Source organism: Raphanus sativus, chromosome 3, assembly GCF_000801105.2.
Source record: "Raphanus sativus cultivar WK10039 chromosome 3, ASM80110v3, whole genome shotgun sequence".
In the NCBI taxonomy this organism is placed as follows: domain Eukaryota; kingdom Viridiplantae; phylum Streptophyta; class Magnoliopsida; order Brassicales; family Brassicaceae; genus Raphanus; species Raphanus sativus.
In genome coordinates, this window is record NC_079513.1 from 5,228,661 (window position 1) to 5,248,974 (window position 20,314).

The window sequence follows — 20,314 nt, forward strand, 5'->3', positions numbered from 1 at the left end:
ACCAGAAAACCTTAACTAGTATTACATAAAATAATATAAAAATAAAAATTGAGTAGTTCTCCTTTGGGGTAGAGAGATAAAGAGGCATTTGTTTGTTCATGTGTTTCTTCTTGTGGGTTTATTTACAGCGATGATGATCTTCAAGTATCTTTGAAACCATCTGTGGAGAGAGGGTTTCTCATAACTGATTTCGTGTAGGTTTGGGGACGAATCATTTTTTTTTTAAATTTAGATTTAGATTTCTTCCTTGCCCTTTGTGGTGTATAGTGAGAGTGTGAAAGAGGGCAGAGAATTGCGTATCGGTTTACTTGATACAGTATAGCTTTACTGATGGAGAAACGTGAACCCTCTTTCGTACCTGAATGGTTGAGAAGTTCAGGGAATGGTTCTGGTGTTGGTAATAAAAATCAAAATTCAGGTGTGCTCCAATTTTTTATGCCGCTATATTCGTTTTGAAACAAATGTTTGAATAGCATCGTAACTATATATCATTTCCTATTTTCATTTTGGTTTAGATTCTTCTTTGACGCATGATAGCAAGAGTAGAAACCCTAGAACCAAAACCGATGTTGATTCAGTTCGGTCTCCTATTCTCGATCGTTCTTATTCCACCGATGCACCTAGAAGGTTTGGTAATAGGTCTACCAAAAATGCATATAGGAATTTCAATAGTCAAAAGAGAGGTAAAGATCGTAGAATGGAAAAAGATAGGCCGAGCAGCATAGACCTATGGGACCGTGATTCTCGTTTCCCTTCCGGTACCATCTTAAATGGAAGGAATCAACAGCCGTTCAGACGATCAAATTCAATGACGACAAGGAAACATGACGACCACTTGGGTCAAGGGTTTTCCAAGGATTTTCCTCAGCTTAAAACCGAAGAGAAGAAGGAAGGAGGCATGACTGATCTAAGTCTTGCTGTTAAGAGCTTGTCTGTTGGTGACTCCCGCATGAATGCTGGGGAAGGTTGGACATCTGCTCCAGCCGAGATTCCCAATGTTACTGAGAAGAGTGGTTCTTACTCCGTTGTTACTTCGAATACTATAATGGGACAGACTCATAACATGGCTGAAGCATTGTCCCAGCCTCCTAGAACTGGTACACTTCCTCAGGTATGATTTGTATATTTGTGTTGCTTTATAGTAAGTACACTTGCCTTTTTCTGTTTGTCTAAGATGTTATATTTTATTAGGGATATTCAATGATAAAAAGACTTGAGGACCGAGCTCTTAAGCTAATACCGATTGTGCCTTCTGCACCAAAGGGCTCAGTAAGCTGTTTCCGTAGCTATTATTAATTTTCTCCTCTCTTTCCTTGAGCTATACTGTATAAATTTTGGTTTGATTTGTCAGGTTTCAAAGACCAAACCAATAGTTCGAAGTGGTGCAATTGGTCTTGCTTCTTTTAGAAATACCCCCAAGCATACCTCGATGCTGCTAGGTAATCTTCATTCTAATTATGGTAGTCAGATCAAGCGTGATAGTACTAACAAGCTGGTAGTTCTCAAACCTACGGTCAAAGAATCTGGAGGTCCAAGTCTTATAACCAACAGCCTGGCTGCTGGTTTCCAGATGATCGCTGCTCCATCTGCGCCCTTCATTACTTCTGTGGCTCAAACTCAGAGCAGGAATGCGTTTTATAGTGCTTTGAAGAAGAAGACATCTACAAACATCTCAATCTCAACTAGCTCTTGCATCCTCTCTTCTGTCGAGGAAAAAGCAGATATCTCTAAGGAGCTTGTAGCTGGTAACCCTTCAAGTGGGCAGGCTGCAGAAAGAAATGATGGTTTTGAACCGGCAGACCTTCCAGATGAAGAAGAGGCTGAGTTCCTTAAATCCCTTGGGTGGGACGAAAAAAATACTGAGGTAGAAGCCCTTACAGACGAGGAAATCCGAGCCTTCTATGAACAGGTACATGAACATAATAACACTCTTACTTCGGTTGCTTTGATTCCCTCTCATTGTGTGTGTTTTTTTAACTCATTTGACTTTACATACAGCACAAGGAGGTGAAGCCATTACTGATGAAAAAGCTGCCTATCATTACTGAGGCAACTGAGGCGTAACTCCTAATCCGTGATCTGATTTTGAAGACAGTTTCTTATTTCTCTTTCCTTATTTTTGGTGGTGGAGGAGGCTTTAGTTGCACTATGAGTGTTGTTCTACTTCTTCAGAAAAGCAACAAAATTGAGTATTTGTATATCTTTTGGTCTGAAGATAGAGAGTGGTTTTGTTTGAAAGCTTCCCTAGGTTTCTAATGTTTGATGATAATGACTGCGAAAGAGAAAACTTGTTGGTGGTATGAATTAATAATTTAATGGCTTACGGTTTCTGTCTTAAAAATAAGTATTTCATCTTTTGCCGTTTTCTTATTTGTTTTAGTTATTTTTTCCGTATCCGCATGTATATTGATATGTTTTGGTGTACAAGAGAGTGAAACACGGACACTGAAAATCAGTGTACAAACCAAAGCGTTTCAATGGATATTAACATTTATTAATCTACTACACACAATGAATATGTTTGAATGTTTACATATATACTATAGAAAATGACATCTACATGTAGACTTATATTTGACCATTGACGTGTACTATAGAATGTTTGACTGTGCACATGTATATTATTTTACAAAAATCTACATGTACACCTTACAAACATCCACATGATACTTTTTACAAACATCCTTAGGCTCTATTTAACCTAAGAACACGTCAACTAAACTGTTACACCGTCAATAAAGACTTTCTAACCATGGCAGTCTCTCATACCCTGTGATGAAAGACGCTGTGCCCCCTGTCCAGGGGCGTATCCAAGTTAGTAACTATGGGATCCCATGCACCCATAATATTATTAAGGGCATGACTGGTTACCAGTGACGGAGGCAGAGATGAATTTTACAGGGGTCATAACTAACTTGAGCCCAAGACAGGTGTCAAAAGGAGTGGTTTTAACCATTTTGCCATAACAATTACACTGAAACTAAGCCTAAATTTTAAACTTTATACATTTCATAGGGGTCAACTGACCCCTCACACCGAAGTTGCTCCGCCACTGCTGGTTACGGTTGCGGGTGCGGGAGTTTGGGGATGTGGGTAGTTGCGGTTTCAAGCGTTATGTAGTGTCTTGTATAACTGGCATAACGTTTGAATTTTTTTGCGTTTGCAAGATATTTGCCACTAGTTATTATTAGATATTATAGCGGTTTAATAATAAATTATTAATATAAACATATTATAACATTACAAAAATATAAAATACATACTATTGTGATAAAATATAATGATTATTAATATACTATGATTAATAATAATATTATATTTATTTATTTATTTTTAATTAATTGAAAGTTATAATTTTAAGATATATTTTTTAAGATTTATATTAAAAAATTTAAAAGAATATTTTGTTTAGTTTTATATATGTGTATATATTTATATATGTATGTATATTAATTTTTTACAAAATTCTAATGAATACCTAGTTTAAAGTTTTTGTAAAACAAACTATGATATTGTTTGTGAATTTAAATTAATATATAAAGTGTGTATATATTTTTATTTATAATATTTTCATTTTTAATTTTTAATTTTCAAATATTTAGGAAAAATAATTTTGTATTTTTTTAGCCACCCACAACAGCAAACGCTAGTTGGAATTAGCTTTTGATTTTAGGAGGTTCAGAGTGGTTTGAAACAATTTGTAGCGGTTTGTATGATTTTTTTGAAACGCTATTAACCGCTACCAACGCAAAAGCTGCGTTTGTGGGTGGTAGCGGAGAAACCAGTCAGACCCTAATATTAAAGATTTTTTTAACAAAATATTCGGTTAAGATGGTAAAAAACAATGTGTGCACCCATAATATCTTAAGTTTGATTCTTATTTTCTGTCTTTTTCAATTTTATATCAATAATGCATCTAGTGAAAAAAAAATCTAGATTCGCCCCTGCCTCTGTCCATTTCCAACTTCTCCGTCGCAGCAGCGTAATCACTGTAATGAAACCATTAGTAAAATTTCTGCAACAAATTTAAACCGAGCAATGTAAAGAAAGAGCGAGATATAACCATTAATCCTTCTGAGTTCTTTACAGAGGGTGATGCATTCTCCAATTTTCATGAGGTACCTCTTCATGAAGAAAATGGTCTGTTCAGTTGTAAACACGTAAATGCTTTCTAGATATTTTCCATTGACACTATTTTATTTAAAGTATCTAGATGGAGCTGCTAAGGTTTATTTCCTCAAGCCAGGATCCAACATCCTATAAAAGAAAAGGAGCAATTCTCCATATCTAAAAGATCATGAATGGGCACAAAGAAACAAACATAAAATACATAAAGGTGAGCATATGACAGAACAAAATCCATCCACAAGAAGCACAAACTCCAAAAAATCCATAAAAAGTGAAGCATATACCACCAAACATCAACAGAATCAATAACTATTTGAAAATTACAACTGAGAAACTACTAAATTCATTATGGTCATAGTGAAAGTTGCCAAATACTCAGAAATGATTTAGCTTTGTTCCAAAATTATTTCACTGAATAGTTTACAAATGGCCAAAGCAAATTACAAAAAAGATTGAAACTTCACCCTTTTAAAAAGTAAAACCTTTGAAAAGAAACAACAATGTGGTTAAGCGTGTAACAGTTGTGTTTTGCCCAACGTGGCGAAGAATGATTGTATTTGTAAAAATCGTGAGGTAGAAGACAATGGCAGCGGAGAGGATTTTTTTGCAGTGTTCCATGTGAAGGCGTCGTAGTGAAGGATCCCTAATTTGGCGAGGAGTCAGATGCCGAGAGGAGGTTAAGTACTGAATGGCGGTGAAATGATCGGGGTAGTTAAACTAAGTGATATCGAGCTTGTGGATGACCGAGGAAGCTCAGCCACAGTTGTTTGGGCTTTGATTGCGGTGGAGAGTAGTTTCAACGGCAAGCTGAGGCTCTCGACGATGGATTGCGACCGAGAGAAATTAGACTCACCACAATCAGTTGCAAAAGAGAAACAATATAAGGAAAGAGAAAGAGGAAAAAATGTGTTGGATGGTAAAGTAAATATTAGTTACATTTCAATTTAATTGGATGAGTGTGTTCATAAGAAAAGAAGGATATCAGGTTTTTGTAGATTGGATAAAGAGAGTCGCGCTGGAAGAATGGAAATGCGTGGGATGAATTGAAAGTGTCTTGACATGTAACTAGATTGTCTTAACATGTAACTAGATTATGGGCGGATATAATTTTTTGAAAATTTTAATTTTTGTATTTTAATTTTTGTGTAATTATATTTGAGTTTAGTATTAGTTTAATTTGATATAATAGTCCTACACTTCTTTCATATCTTTTCAGCTTCCTCTCGCGAGTCAGATAGACTACTCTTCATTAAAACGAGCATAACTTTAGATCTAGCCATCAAATGAACATCAAACTGGTGGAATTGGAAAGATAACTCAAAGATATATCATGTGTAAAAATATAAGCTCAATCGCACTGTTGGAAGACTTCCATCCATGGTAAACTACTGACGCATCTGCATAGCTCTACATCTCAAAAAGTTCCAAAATCTCCAAAATTCTCCAAAACAATTCTGAATCTGAAAAGACTCTAAAAAAATTTCCAAACACATATAATAGACTCTATAAAGGACTTATACCATGGTGTAAAAGAGGTGAAATCATTGTATATTAATTCAACATGCAATTTATGAGAATGAACCACACATGGCACCATGACCTTATAGATTTATTGATGTGTTTTAACATTATATAATCATATGCAGGTTTGCCCGAGTGGTTAAGGGGGAAGACTTAAGTTCTTCTGCACATAAGTGCGCATGGGTTCGAACCCCACAGCCTGCATTTTTATTCAATTTCATATTCAATTTTGATTCAGTTTCATTTTGATAGTTAAAATTTTATTTTTATTTATGACTCGATAAGATCTTAAGTTAGGAAAAAAAGATTTGGATTTTCTTTATAACTCGATAAGATCTGGAATAAGAAAAAAAAGATCTGGAATCAGATGCAAGAATCTGTAGAAAAACATAGATCATGAAGGAAGTCAAAAATTATGGTGAGAAAGATGAATTTTCCCAACAACACAACCATACAGACCTATGTTCGACCCCAAAAGTGTATTATAGGTATGTCTGAATTTAAACCAATAATGCTTTCCAATGTTTCATATAAGTGTAGGAGATTCTGTTTGTCAGAAGAAACAGAGAAGCATACATCTTTCAAATGTCCATATGCTAAAAACATTTGGAGAACATCATGTATCTCTGATAATATCTAACATCTGTACTACAACATGACTTGAGGAGAAAATTAATGATTGTTTACAGTTTACAACATATAGAAGATTAACTCATTTTCAGGAGATACAATTTTGGTTCCTATGGAAAATATGGAAGAGTCATAACATGCTCATCTTTCACTAAAAATAAAGATATTGGAAGATTATACTACAATAATCTCAAAATGATGCTGAAGAATGAAGGCACATGAAGAGTTACATCAATGCTCTTTTCAAAATGGAACAACGAGAAGAAAATGTGTAATAAAGAAAAGATGATGACTCAAACCACAAGAAGGATGGATTAAATGCAACATCGATGGATTAGAAATCAAAGCTTGCCAAGTTATAAAAAAATAAAAAGACAGAATTTTGTATCACCAGTTTAATCTTCAGAATCAGAACTATTCAAACATATATATATATATATATATATATGTGTGTGTGTGTGTGTGTGTTTCTAACAAAACAAACTACATTATTTTTTTAATAGTTATTAGATGTTTCATTTGTCAAATATATGTCAGATCTTTTTATAGGTAAATGCGTGGAATAGTTTTTCGGTGAATGATGTTTTATTATCAGATATCTAATTATGTAATCAGAGGAGATGATAAGAAGAGCATTACCCGGAAGCTGGTTGTTGGAGTTAGCAAGACCGAACAGCTCACTGTAGTTACGGAACCGGAATGACTCAAGAGGTATCGGAACAGCCGGTTCGGTGATCTTCTTGAAAGAGGTAGTGTCGTTAAACAGAATCAATAGAGAAGAGTCTGACATACGGTAGTTCTGGTTACATCGTGTAACTTCAAAACCGGTTAGAGAGTAGACCGAGTTTGCTTCCAATTAGGCTGATGTGTTGCGAGACGGTTGACATTCACAGTACCCGTCATCATGGTCGACTGGAAATGAAACAGAACACAGATATTAACAAATCGAAGAAAAAAGAATTTTCGGCTGATACGATTAAACATATAACTATCTAACCAATCTAATCTCAAGTCAGAGAAGATGCGTGAAGATGCAAACCGGAAAATTTACTCAAACAGTGAAAACAAACAACATTTCCACAGCAACAACCCAAAATAGAAATCTGTCGGTGTGAAATAAAAAACAGATTACTACAAACACACACTGATAATTCTATCATGGATTCGAGATGGCTTATAGGATATGAGCATTCAATCGGTAAAACTGAACAAAAGACGGTTTTAAAACAAAACCTGAGAATCAACCAACAGCATGTCGACGCCCATGAGCTCTCCACCACGGCGGACGTTTTTGGCCTCCCAGAAGCGGAGTAAGCGCACTTCGACGGTGGAGGAGGAACGGCCGAACTGGAGACTGGAGAGAAGAACCAAAACTTTAGCCATAGCGATTTTTTTTAAGAGTAACGAAACGAATGAGAATTAGCAAGCTTACCTTCTTATAGTTGACTCCATCGCCATCAGCAATTAAGAGCTCGGATTGAATCTACATAGTGGCTGATCGCTTAATGAGAGGTTTAAAGCGGATTGTTCGGTTTCTGAGATCGGGAGAGGAAGGAGACGATACGTCGACGGCGCTCTGGGTACGCGAGGACAAAGGGTTTCTGCTAACCTAATCAAAACGCAGCGTATGATATAAATGGTGATGGGTCATGACGGAAAGGCCCAACGAATCCGAAAAACCCAATTGACACAAACGTAAATGATGCTATGCGTTCTGTGTGGGAGGACACATGTCGCAAGCTGTTTTACCTATTTTTTGTGCTGTCTCGATGAGAAGAGAGTTCCCTTTTCTTTATATATATATATAAAGTCTATGAGACTATGGTGGTTAATTTATTAAGATGTGTTGAAAGATATATGATATCTTGTGTTTTTAATAGGTTTTATCATTCATTTATCATGCATTTTGATCATCTAGGATAGCATTTAGACTTGTTTAGTTTGCATTGCATTGCATTTGTTCTTATCAGGTGATGGAGATGCCAAATGGTGACTTTGGAGCAATTGGAGGTGGATTGGAGGCAAGATTGGTGTTTTTCGAGTTCATGGTGTGATGACTAAGTGTCCCAGCGGCTTCATGTGACAGGCAGCGGCATTTTGACCTCGCAGGAAGCCGATGCACATCACCCAGCGGCCTAGCGTCACCCAGCGGCCTGGCGTCCTGACGAGAAGCCGGTGCAGAAGTTCAGCTGAAAATTCTAAGTGTTGGAGCGGCTTTTGGTGCAGCGGCTTCGCCTAGCCGCTGGGAAAAACCAGTGCTCCCTGCCCGACTTCGAGATGTTGCAGCGGCTTGGTGAACGTGACGAGAAGCCGGTGTGCATATCCCAGCGGGTTTCTGCACCCCTCAACGGCTTTTAGTCATCGCCAAAAGGCAGTTGCGACCATTTTCATAGTTAGCATTTGAGAGTTAATCAGACTTGTTTTTACTCTTTTATCCTTATGTTTCTAGCTACTATAAATACTTTGTAGACCTAATCTTTGTAATCATCTTAATTTCTCCTAAGAAACAAAAACCATTTTGGTGAAAGCTCTTTCCTTTAAAGAAAATCATCATCTTGTTCTTGTGTTTTTGAGTGATTTTAAGTTCCTTTCTTCCTTTCTTTACATGATTAAGCTTAAATCTCTCATGAGTTTAAGAGGAATCATGGTGATTAGTGAGTAGTCCACTTTTGGATTCATGGGTTAGGGAGACTAAGGGTGATTAAGCTAGATCTAAGGTGTTTAGGTATAGATCTTTCTATTTCCTTGCTTGTAGAGTGTCCTTAATGCATCTTTTGAGTTGGCCTCTCAAAAGTTGAGCTTTAGACATTTCCCACCCACAAGGTGTTTGATGAAATGTCTGAGCCAACTCTCCTAAGCTTTTAACACACTTTGCCAAAGAGATTTGTTGTTAAAGGTGTTAAGATGGCTAGTAGACTTGATTTTAATGATTGCTTTTATGACATTCAACCAAAGAGATTTGATGCTTGAGTCATCTTAGCAAATGAGCATCCTTCTAGAGATAGAGTTTGTTTAGGATTGTGTCTAGGCCTAAGGTTAATAGATTGATTGAAAGTTGCCACCTTTAGTTCAAAACTTGATCACCCAAGGTCTAATCCCTTATCCCATGAGTTCTCTCATCTCATAATCAAAGAAAGGTTATTGTTTTATTGCATTTCAGTATTGCTCTAGGTTAAAACTCGTTTCACTTTTGGTTTGCACTTAGATTAAGCATGGATTTGTATTCTCAGTGCATTGAAATCACCTAGGATTGGTTCGATAATCTTTTATACTACTGCATTTGATAGGGACCCGAAAAGTCCTGTTATCAAATTGGCGCCGTTGCCAAGTTCTATTGTGATTTTGACATTGGGATTTAGTCATTTGCTTGAGACTAAGTCATTTTTCTTATTATTGTGATATTGGCTCTGCTTTTTCCTTTTTCTTTTTCATTTCAGGTGTATGAACTTGAGAAGTAGAGGGACTACAAACCTCACTCCTCTAGTACCAGACATCCGGGCTTTGGAAAGAGAGAATACAAGAAGAAGGAGAGAAGAGGAGCAACAGGCTCATTTCAACAGATTGGGTTTTGATATGGCTCACCATCAGAACCAGAATCAAGATGGGGAGATCCCTTTGGGAGCTGCCCAAGAGGGAAATGGTCAAGGAGCTGCCAACCTTCGACCACAACACCCACAGCGCCAAGCTCGCGCCATTGGAACCTATGATCGCCCTCACATTCATGGTCATAGGTTGGGAATCAGAGCACCACCTGTGGAGAACAACAACTTCGAGATCAAGTCAGGGCTACTCAACACCATTGAGCACAACAAGTTTCATGGCCTGGCAGCTGAAGATCCTATTGATCATTTGTACAAGTTTGATCAGTATTGTAGTTTGTCCAAGACAAATGGTGTCTCTGAAGATGCATTCAAGCTGAAGTTGTTTCCCTTCTCTTTGGGAGACAAGGCACATCAGTGGGAGAGGTCTGTCCCAAGTGACACTATCACCACTTGGGAGGGATGTAAGGAAGCCTTCTTGGAGAAATTCTTCTCTACCTCAAGGACAGCTAAGATAAGGAACGAGATTTCTGGTTTCCAGCAGAAGAATCTAGAGAGCTTCAATGAGGCATGGGAGAGATTCAAGGACTACCAAGCTCAGTGTCCTCATCATGGTTTCAGCAAGGAGAGCTTGCTTAGCACTTTCTACAGAGGAGTTCTCCCATCTTGCAGAAACAGGCTTGACACTGCTAGTAATGGTTTCTTCTTGGGCAGAACGGTGGAGGATGCAGAGGAACTGGTGGAGAACATGGCAAAGAGTGACTCAGTCTACAATGAGGAGTATGATAGAGCCAACAGAGGGGATGACCAGCAGACAAGGAGAGATATCAAGTCTTTGCAAGACAAGTTGGACTTGGTTCTTTCAAACCAATCCAAGAAGGAGCAGGTTAGCTTTGTTGGTGATCCTAGTCAAGAGGTTCCTCCTAAGGTGAATGAAGTTGATGGTTTAGAAGGGCAAGAAGAGCTTTGCTTCATCAACAACAATGGTACATGGTACAGAAAGGAGCCCAACTTTCAGTACAACAACTACCAGCAAAGACCTTATTCCAACAACCAACAAGGTGGTTACCAGCCTAGGAACAACCAACAAGGAAGCCATCAACCTCAGCAAAACCCTCCTCCTGGTTTCTCCAATAAAGGAAACCAGTCTACTCAAGCCCAAGGAAGTTCTTCTCAACCTAAGGCTCAAGACACAAGTGTGGAATCAATGTTCAAGCAACTACTTGAAGCTCAATCAAGAAATGAGAAGCAAATTGGTTATGAGTTGAAGAACATCCACTCAAAGATTGATGGGAGCTACAATGAGCTCAACAACAAGTTCAGAGCTTTGGAGAATCAGTTTGCCTCTATGAGTTCTAACTCCAATCGCCAACAAGGAACTCTTCCCGGAAAGCCTGAGCAAAACCCAAAGGAGACAATGAAAGCAATCACTCTAAGGAGTGGCAAAGAGTTGCCTTCAAGAGTTCTCACCAAGGATGATGAGAAACAAAGTGGGGAGGTGGCCATCAACATAGATGATGATGTGGTGATTGTAGATGAGAAGACCAATGATGAGATCTTGGAAAAGATAGTAGAAGCTAAGGGTAAAGGGAAGATTGGAGAAGAGAAGAAAACAGTGAAACACGGTGAAGTTGCTACTCCATCAAAAGAATCTTCTTTTATCCCTCCTCCTTATGAACCCAAGCTCCCATTTCCTGGAAGATTCAAGAGGCAACTGTTGGAGAAGTACAAGGCACTCTTTGAGAAACAAATGAGTGAAGTTCAGGTCACAATGCCTATCATTGATGCTTTCATGCTGGTTCCTCAATACAACAAGTTCTTGAAAGATGCTGTAGCCGCAAAGAAGAAAGAAATGGAAGGCATGATGATCCTTACTCATGAGTGTAGTGCAATCATCCAGAGATTGAACATACCAAAGAAGCTAGAAGATCCAGGATGCTTCACACTCCCTTGTGCCATTGGTCCTATAGAGTTTGAGAAGTGTCTTTGCGATCTTGGGGCTAGTGTCAGTCTCATGCCTTTGTCAGTTGCGAAAAGACTTGGATTCACTCAGTACAAGAAGTGCAGACTTTCATTGGTATTGGCTGATCGATCAGTGAAGTTCCCTGTTGGTATCTTAGAAGATCTCCCAGTGATGGTTGGAAATTGTGAGATTCCTACAGACTTTGTGGTGCTTGAGATGGATGAGGAGGCTAGAGACCCTTTGATCCTTGGTAGACCATTCTTAGCTACAGCAGGAGCTATAGTGAATGTAAAAGAAGGAAAGATTGATCTCCATCTGGGCAAAGGGCATGTTCTCCACTTTGACATCAAGGAGATGATGAAGAAGCCAACTGTGCAAAACCAAGCCTTCTACATAGAGGAAATGGAAGCTCTAGCTGATGAACTTCTTGAGGAGTTGGGACTAGAAGATTCTCTACAACATGCTTTGACCATAGACAAAAAGGTCCAAGTAGTAGAGAACCAGGAGAGTGCAGCCTATGGGAGAATGTTGGATGCGCGCAAGGGGTTTGTGGATAAGGAGCAGTATGAGGAGCTACCACAAGCATCTTCAGCTACTCAACAAGAGGTCAGTCATCAAGATGACTGGAGTGAGCTCAAAGCCCCTAAGGTGGAGCTTAAACCCCTTCCCCATGGTGTAAGGTACGCCTTTCTTGGCCCTAATGAAACTTACCCTGTCATTGTGAGTAGTGAACTTACTGAACTTGAGCTATCTGAACTTTTAAATGCTCTTAAAAGATTTAGAAAAGCAATAGGGTACTCTCTTGATGACATCAAAGGGATATCACCTACTTTGTGCATGCATAGGATACATCTTGAGGATGAATCTATGACTTCTATAGAACATCAAAGAAGGTTGAATCCCAACTTGAAAGATGTTGTAAAGAAAGAGATTCTTAAACTCTTAGATGCTGGTGTGATCTACCCTATCTCAGATAGTAAGTGGGTATCTCCTGTGCATGTAGTCCCAAAGAAAGGTGGTATCACTGTGGTTAAGAATGAGAAGGATGAATTAATACCAACTAGGACCATAACTGGTCATAGGATGTGTATTGATTACCGAAAACTTAATTCAGCCTCTAGAAAAGATCATTTTCCATTGCCATTCATTGATCAAATGCTTGAGAGGCTTGCAAATCATCCTTTTTATTGCTTTCTTGATGGGTATTCAGGGTTCTTCCAAATCCCCATACATCCCAATGATCAAGAGAAGACAACATTCACATGCCCCTATGGCACTTTCGCTTATCGAAGGATGCCATTTGGGTTATGTAATGCTCCAGCTACCTTTCAAAGGTGCATGATGTCTATCTTCTCTGACCTCATTGAGGATGTTGTGGAGGTGTTTATGGATGACTTCTCTGTCTACGGATCCTCGTTTTCTGCTTGTTTGTCAAATTTGTGCAGGGTCCTACAGAGATGTGAAGACACCAACCTTGTGCTGAACTGGGAGAAGTGCCACTTCATGGTTAAGGAAGGGATTGTGCTTGGGCACAAGATTTCAGAGAAAGGCATTGAGGTGGACAAAGCCAAGATTGAAGTGATGGTTAAGCTGCCTCCACCTAAGACAGTAAAAGACATTAAAAGCTTTCTTGGTCATGCGGGATTCTACAGAAGGTTCATCAAAGACTTTTCCATGATCTCTAGACCAATGACCAAGCTGCTGTGCAAAGAAGCTTCCTTTAGCTTTGATGTAGAGTGTCTTGAAGCCTTCAAGAAGCTGAAAGGCGAGCTAGTGAGTGCACCTATTGTCCAGCCACCAGATTGGAACCTCCCCTTTGAGATTATGTGTGATGCTAGTGACTACGCTGTTGGAGCAGTCTTGGGGCAGAAGAAAGACAAGAAGACACATGTGATCTACTATGCTAGTAGAACCCTTAATGATGCCCAAGTGAAATACTCTACAACAGAGAAGGAGCTGTTAGCCATCGTCTTTGCCTTTGAGAAGTTCAGGAGCTACCTTGTGGGGTCTAAGGTGATTGTCTACACAGATCATGCAGCTTTGAGGCACCTCCTAGCCAAGAAAGATGCCAAGCCAAGACTGTTGAGATGGATTCTACTGCTTCAAGAGTTTGATCTTGAGATTAAAGACAGGCCTGGAGTTGAGAATGGTGTGGCTGATCACTTGTCTAGAATGAGAGTGGAGTGTGGTATCCCCATTGATGAAGGACTTCCAGAGGAACAGCTTATGGCTATTAGAGCAGTGGTTGCAGTTTGCGAGACCGGTAAGAAGATTGAGGAAGTCAAGGCAACAAATGAGAAGGAACCTTGGTATGCTGATTTTGTCAACTATCTTGTTACTGGGAAGGAGCCACTGGATCTTGAAGGCTATGCCAAGAAGAAGTTTTACAAGGAGTTGAAGAGGTACTATTGGGATGAGCCCTTTCTCTACATACTTTGCAAAGATCAACTCTATAGAAGGGTAGTGGCTGAAGAAGAAGTAGATGGGATCCTCACACACTGTCATGGATCATCATATGGAGGCCACTTTGCTACATTCAAGACAGTTGCTAAGGTGCTACAAGCTGGATTTTGGTGGCCCCACATGTTCAAAGACACACAAGACTTTGTTTCCAAGTGTGATTCTTGCCAAAGGAGAGGAAACATCTCTAGGAGAAATGAGATGCCTCAAAATCCAATACTTGAGGTGGAAGTGTTTGATGTATGGGGAATAGACTTCATGGGCCCTTTTCCTTCCTCTTATGGCAACAAGTACATCCTTGTAGCTGTTGACTATGTATCTAAATGGGTTGAAGCAGTGGCAAGCCCTACAAATGACTCAAGAGTAGTAGTCAAGATGTTCAAAAGCATAATATTCCCAAGGTTTGGAGTCCCTAGAGTGGTTATAAGTGATGGAGGATCACATTTCATCAATAAGTTGTTTGAAGGTCTCCTAAGAAAGAAGGGTGTTAAGCACAAGGTTGCCACACCATATCATCCTCAGACTAGTGGGCAAGTGGAGCTTTCAAACAGGGAAATCAAAAGCATATTGGAGAAGGTTGTGGGTACTAAGAGGAAAGACTGGTCAGACAAGCTTGATGATGCACTTTGGGCTTATAGGACAGCATACAAGACTCCCTTAGGCACTACACCCTTCAACCTTGTCTATGGGAAGGCTTGTCATCTTCCAGTTGAGCTTGAGTATAAGGCAATGTGGGCTGTGAAGCTGTTGAACTTTGATATCAAGAGTGCCAAGGAGAAGAGACTGTTTCAGCTACATGAGCTTGATGAGATAAGGATGGATGCTTTTGAGAGCTCAAGGATCTACAAAGAAAAGACCAAAGCCTTTCATGATAAGAGCATCTTGAAGAGAGAGTTCAAGGCTGGAGATCAAGTTCTTCTCTACAATTCTAGGCTGAAATTGTTTCCCGGAAAGCTAAGATCAAAATGGTCCGGACCTTTCAAGATCAAGGAAGTAAGGCCATATGGAGCAATTGTGCTATGGGATAAGAATGGAGGAAATTTCACAGTCAATGGACAAAGAGTGAAGCCATACATGGCTACTACACCAGAGGAAGATGGAATGTCAGTTCCACTTTCTGATCCTACCCCAGCTTAGTCCCAAGGGAAGCAAAGTCAAGCTAGAGACTTAAAACAAGCTCACTTGGGAGGAAGTCCCATGTTTATCCTTGTGCATATTTTTTAAATTTTATTTTTAGTATCTAGTATTGCTTTTGGGGATTTTTTCTGTGTGTTTTCAGGTCATCAGGTCCCAGATGAGAAACTGAGTCAACAAACAAGATGTTTGGAGGTTCACAAGAGCTCACAGCGGCCACGAGGAACAGTTTCATTAAGCCGTTGCGACCTGATACGAAAAAAAAAAAAAAAAAAAAAAAAAAAAAAAAAATTGTTAAGTGTCGCAGCGGCTTCTTGCAGCGGTTACTCCATACCGCTGGGTAAAACCAGTGCTCTCTGCCTGACTTCGGGTTCTTGCAGCGGCTTGGTGTCGAGGTGGACCGCTGGGACGACGCGCATCGGGTTCTTGCAGCGGCTACGCCATACCGCTGAGCCTTAACCGACGCGTACCGACTCTGATTCCCGGTTCAATTCAATTGAACCAGACCCAATCAACCAGAACCGGACGCGACCACTCTTCTTCTTCCCTAAATCGTGACTCTCTCTCTCCTCTGCCCCATTCTCACGTGAACAAGAGAAACCATTCTCTCTCAATGTTTGATTTCAGGTAGTAATGGTGAGAACTAAAGCAGCAGCGCGGAAACCAAACCCAAATAGATCAGAGTCTGATTTCTTCCAAGCTGTGGGAACTTCATCTCAAGCTGTGGGAACTTCTTCTCAAGCTATGGAAGCTTCATCTCAAGCTGTGGTAACTTCTTCTCAAGCTGGAACAAGAGCAAACCCACCAAGAGCAGGCAGGCCCCAGCCTCCAACTCAAGTCTACCGACGAAAACCTGTTCCACAGAAGAAGGAAAAGACACCCACTGAACAGGCAGCAATTGAAGCTGAGATTGAGGAAATGATAGAAGAAGGTCTTAGAGCTGAAACTGAAGATGAGGAAGAAGCACCAGCTCCAACTCCTGCAACAGTCAAGAAGGGACAGAGAGTACCGCCAGCCACCAGAAACCATTCTCCAGCACAGCTCTACGAGCGCCTTTCTGAGGATGTTGAATGGCGAGCTATGAAATTTCCAGATCGGGAGACTCTTGAGACGCTTGGACTGTATCAGGATGTGAGACAGATTCTTCAGAACATGGGCATGGAGTCACTGCTTAGTATGAGCTACGGGGTTCATGAGGAGCTTTCTTGTCAGTTCTTGTCTTCATTCGTTGCTACCTACCATCGCCCGGAACATAAAACTGACGGGTATGGGCGCATTTCCTTCACGATACATAGGAAGACCTACAAGGTCGGGTTCAAGAAGCTGAGTTCTATTTTCGGATTTCCAGACAGACCTTCACCCTTCACACCTAATAGATCAGCGATTGTTAAAGAGATATGGAATGAGATCTCCGGGAAAGCTCGTGTGGCTGGGGAGGATAAGAGCACAGATATCTCAAACCCTGCAGTGAGATTGACCCATAAGGTCCTTACTCACACCTTCTACTCGCGTAGTGAACCTGGCGGGGCAAATGACGAAGAGCTTAAGCTTCTTGCTCTAGGACTCCTTCCCATACTTGAAGATAAACTGATAGACACCACTCCTGAAGATTTTGAGGATATGGGAATAGTGGGATTGTTGATGAAGAGATTCACTTATTACAAAGAGTGGGTTTGGACTACTAAGATTGCAAAACCGAAGCTGTTCATCGGGAGCTTCATTACCCCTATCTTGGAAGCAGTGGGTATTCGCTTGGGAACTCCGGATCAAGCTCCAGCCTCAATGGACATCCCCTACTTGCAGAGGACTCAATTTCTCACAGGAAAAGACGGCAACCGGTTTGCTTTTCCCTTCTGGTCACGCGATTTCGACCCTGTGCCGTTACACATCCTCCTTCCATGTGAGAGGGAGACAACTCTAGCTGATCCTCAGCATGTAGAATTCACTCCTCCAGAGCATGAGCTTGTTCCCTCTGATTTTGGTGAATTTGAGAAAATCACCAGACCTCGCAAAAAGAGAGCCAGGGCTAGTGCTTCTCAGTCTGCTCGTCCTAGTGATGCTGATGATGAAGGGCCGATCACACCAGGACCTAAGTATGGGACAGAGCGGTACTACTTTGCGCCTTATCGCGGTCTCACAACGAGTGTTGCATTGCGCCATTCTCTCTCTCAGAATGCTAAGCTACAAAGATGGAACAAGATGCAGGATAGGACCATTTACAAGCTCAAGGAGTCGGTCAAAGTGCTTAAAAGACAGATGAAGAAGGTCACTTCAATGCTAGCTCGGACAGCAATCGGCTCAGGCTGCCGAAGGGATGATATTATGACAGAAGCTGGCCCTTCAACCCTCCCTAGACCCTCCTTCTATGATTCTAGGTCAGCAGCCCCTGCACCAGCACGCTCTCCAGACCATGAGCTTCGTAGAAGGCGCAGAAACCCTTCTCCACCAGCTCGTGTCTCCTCCAACGAGTCTCCTTCTGTTGCCACTGCTGATGACTGGGACACTGAGGACACATCCTTCTATCCTTAGTCAGGTATCTTCTCACCTCACCATTGTACATACCAGTTTTTCTTTTGCATTTAATTCTCTTTTCGGTATCTCTTTCAACTTACTAACACAGAGACTGTGTGAACTAAGTTTGGGGGAGGTACCAAGTATCTGATCTTGTTTGCTTTGTTGATTTTGCATTGAGTCTTGCATTGTTCATACTTATTTGCATAGAAAAACCAAAAAAAAAAATTTGAAAAATTTGAAAAAACACAAAAACAAGCATGTAGCTGCATTTGCATCTTTAAGATTGAGTCTAGAACATGCTTATCTGCAATAAAAAAAAAAAAATGCAATAGGAGTCTAAAAGCATGCATGTAGGTTGCATTCATTTGCATAGGGAGCAATGATTTAAAAGGCCTTGTAAAGAGCACTTGTCTAGCACTCAAAGTGACACCCTAGTTAAGCATATCAAGTAGCTTAAGCATCTCTTTAAAACCTTGCACGTTTCGAGCCTTGAAAACTCTTCTTGAAACTTGTATGCTTGCTTGCCATTGACATTGTTCTGAAAACCAGCTCCGAACTGAACTTAGGCTTAAATGAACTTAATTTCTCTCGCTTATGGGCATTTGCATACTTGATCATGGTTCTCATACACATTTGGGTTATCTTTTTCCATTGTTCCACTCTTTGTTAACCCAAATGGTACTCCCTCACCCTTGAACCCTTACCTTTCTTTGAAGCCAACATTGATTTGCTTGAGTGAGGCCTCCTTTTTGATAGCTTGTCATGTGCAAAATCTTGAGAGTATTGGGAGCGACATAGATTTGTTCTCATCACTTGCTAGCATAGGATCCTCATTTGAGTTAGCATCTAGGATGGTTAGTGGGTTTGTTTAATCTAAAGTTTGTTATCTTGGGTTTGGGAGAAAAGAAAGATGAGAAAAATGATCAAAAAGTTGAGAAAAGAAGCCACTAAGGATCAAAAATAAGAAATCTCTAGATTTAGTCTATTTGAACCTTACCCCAATATAAAAAAAAAAAAAAAAAAAAGGAAAAAATTTGTTAAGTGTCGCAGCGGCTTCTTGGAGCGGTTTCGCCTAGCCGCTGGGTAAAAAAAAAAAAATGATGAATCAATAAGATGGTGGGAAGGTAGATAGAGCTAAGAGTTGTGGAGAGTTAATAAAAAGATCCTTAGATGGTTTTGTTAAAGAGTTCATGAGGTGAGTGTGATAAAGTGGGTTACTTTGGGTATTGGGATGAATGTGAATAGGGGTGAAGCTTGTTATATCACTTAGGAAAGGGTAGAATGATGAGAATGGATCTATGTATGCATAAATTGCTCCTGGTCTTAGATAAATTTTGCATAATGATCAAGCTCCTTGTTCTTGAGTGATTGCCACTTTAAAATGATTTATTTGAGCCATTGTTTTCATTCACTTTAGACCATTTGTTTACCTAGCCAAATGATTGAGATCATGTGCCCATTTGTGAGAATCCACCTTGTGTTTGTGTGTGTGAATCAATGTGAGAGCTGGTAGAAAGACTTGTTGGTTGATGAGTATTGCATCTTGTGTAAAGGCATAAGAGTATCTTGATAGGCCTAGAGAAGCTAGAGTGTAATAAGAGAGTTGTTCATGCTATTTGCTATATTTCTTTAGGATGTCAAGTTGAGTGTTTTTGGTGTCTTTTGGCTATGAGCTCCCATCTTCAAACCTCTTCTCCAAATAAGTTCTTGAAAGTTTACTTGTGGACAAGTAAAGGACAAGTTTGGGGGAGTTGATATCTTGTGTTTTTAATAGGTTTTATCATTCATTTATCATGCATTTTGATCATCTAGGATAGCATTTAGACTTGTTTAGTTTGCATTGCATTGCATTTGTTCTTATCAGGTGATGGAGATGCCAAATGGTGACTTTGGAGCAATTGGAGGTGGATTGGAGGCAAGATTGGTGTTTTTCGAGTTCATGGTGTGATGACTAAGTGTCCCAGCGGCTTCATGTGACAGGCAGCGGCATTTTGACCTCGCAGGAAGCCGATGCACATCACCCAGCGGCCTAGCGTCACCCAGCGGCCTGGCGTCCTGACGAGAAGCCGGTGCAGAAGTTCAGCTGAAAATTCTAAGTGTTGGAGCGGCTTTTGGTGCAGCGGCTTCGCCTAGCCGCTGGGAAAAACCAGTGCTCCCTGCCCGACTTCGAGATGTTGCAGCGGCTTGGTGAACGTGACGAGAAGCCGGTGTGCATATCCCAGCGGGTTTCTGCACCCCTCAACGGCTTTTAGTCATCGCCAAAAGGCAGTTGCGACCATTTTCATAGTTAGCATTTGAGAGTTAATCAGACTTGTTTTTACTCTTTTATCCTTATGTTTCTAGCTACTATAAATACTTTGTAGACCTAATCTTTGTAATCATCTTAATTTCTCCTAAGAAACAAAAACCATTTTGGTGAAAGCTC

General features: G+C 40.2%; 1 protein-coding gene and 2 non-coding genes across 3 annotated transcripts; 2 read left to right on the forward strand and 1 right to left on the reverse strand.

The window, feature by feature from the left end:
• Positions 1–330: 330 nt before the first annotated feature.
• Positions 331–2,262, forward strand: LOC108845029 (uncharacterized). Its single transcript, XM_057005862.1, has 5 exons — positions 331–418; positions 516–1,111; positions 1,192–1,269; positions 1,352–1,909; positions 1,999–2,262. The coding sequence occupies exons 1-5, from the start codon at positions 331–333 to the stop codon at positions 2,062–2,064; spliced, it is 1,386 nt and encodes a 461-aa protein (XP_056861842.1). The 3' UTR covers positions 2,065–2,262.
• Positions 2,263–5,770: 3,508 nt separating this feature from the next.
• On the forward strand, positions 5,771–5,853 carry TRNAL-UAA (transfer RNA leucine (anticodon UAA)). Its single transcript has one exon. It is a non-coding gene; the product is annotated as a tRNA-Leu (tRNA).
• A 4,476-nt stretch (positions 5,854–10,329) lies between these two features.
• Positions 10,330–10,436, reverse strand: LOC130510358 (small nucleolar RNA R71). Its single transcript, XR_008944030.1, has one exon. It is a non-coding gene; the product is annotated as a small nucleolar RNA R71 (small nucleolar RNA).
• Positions 10,437–20,314: the final 9,878 nt, after the last annotated feature.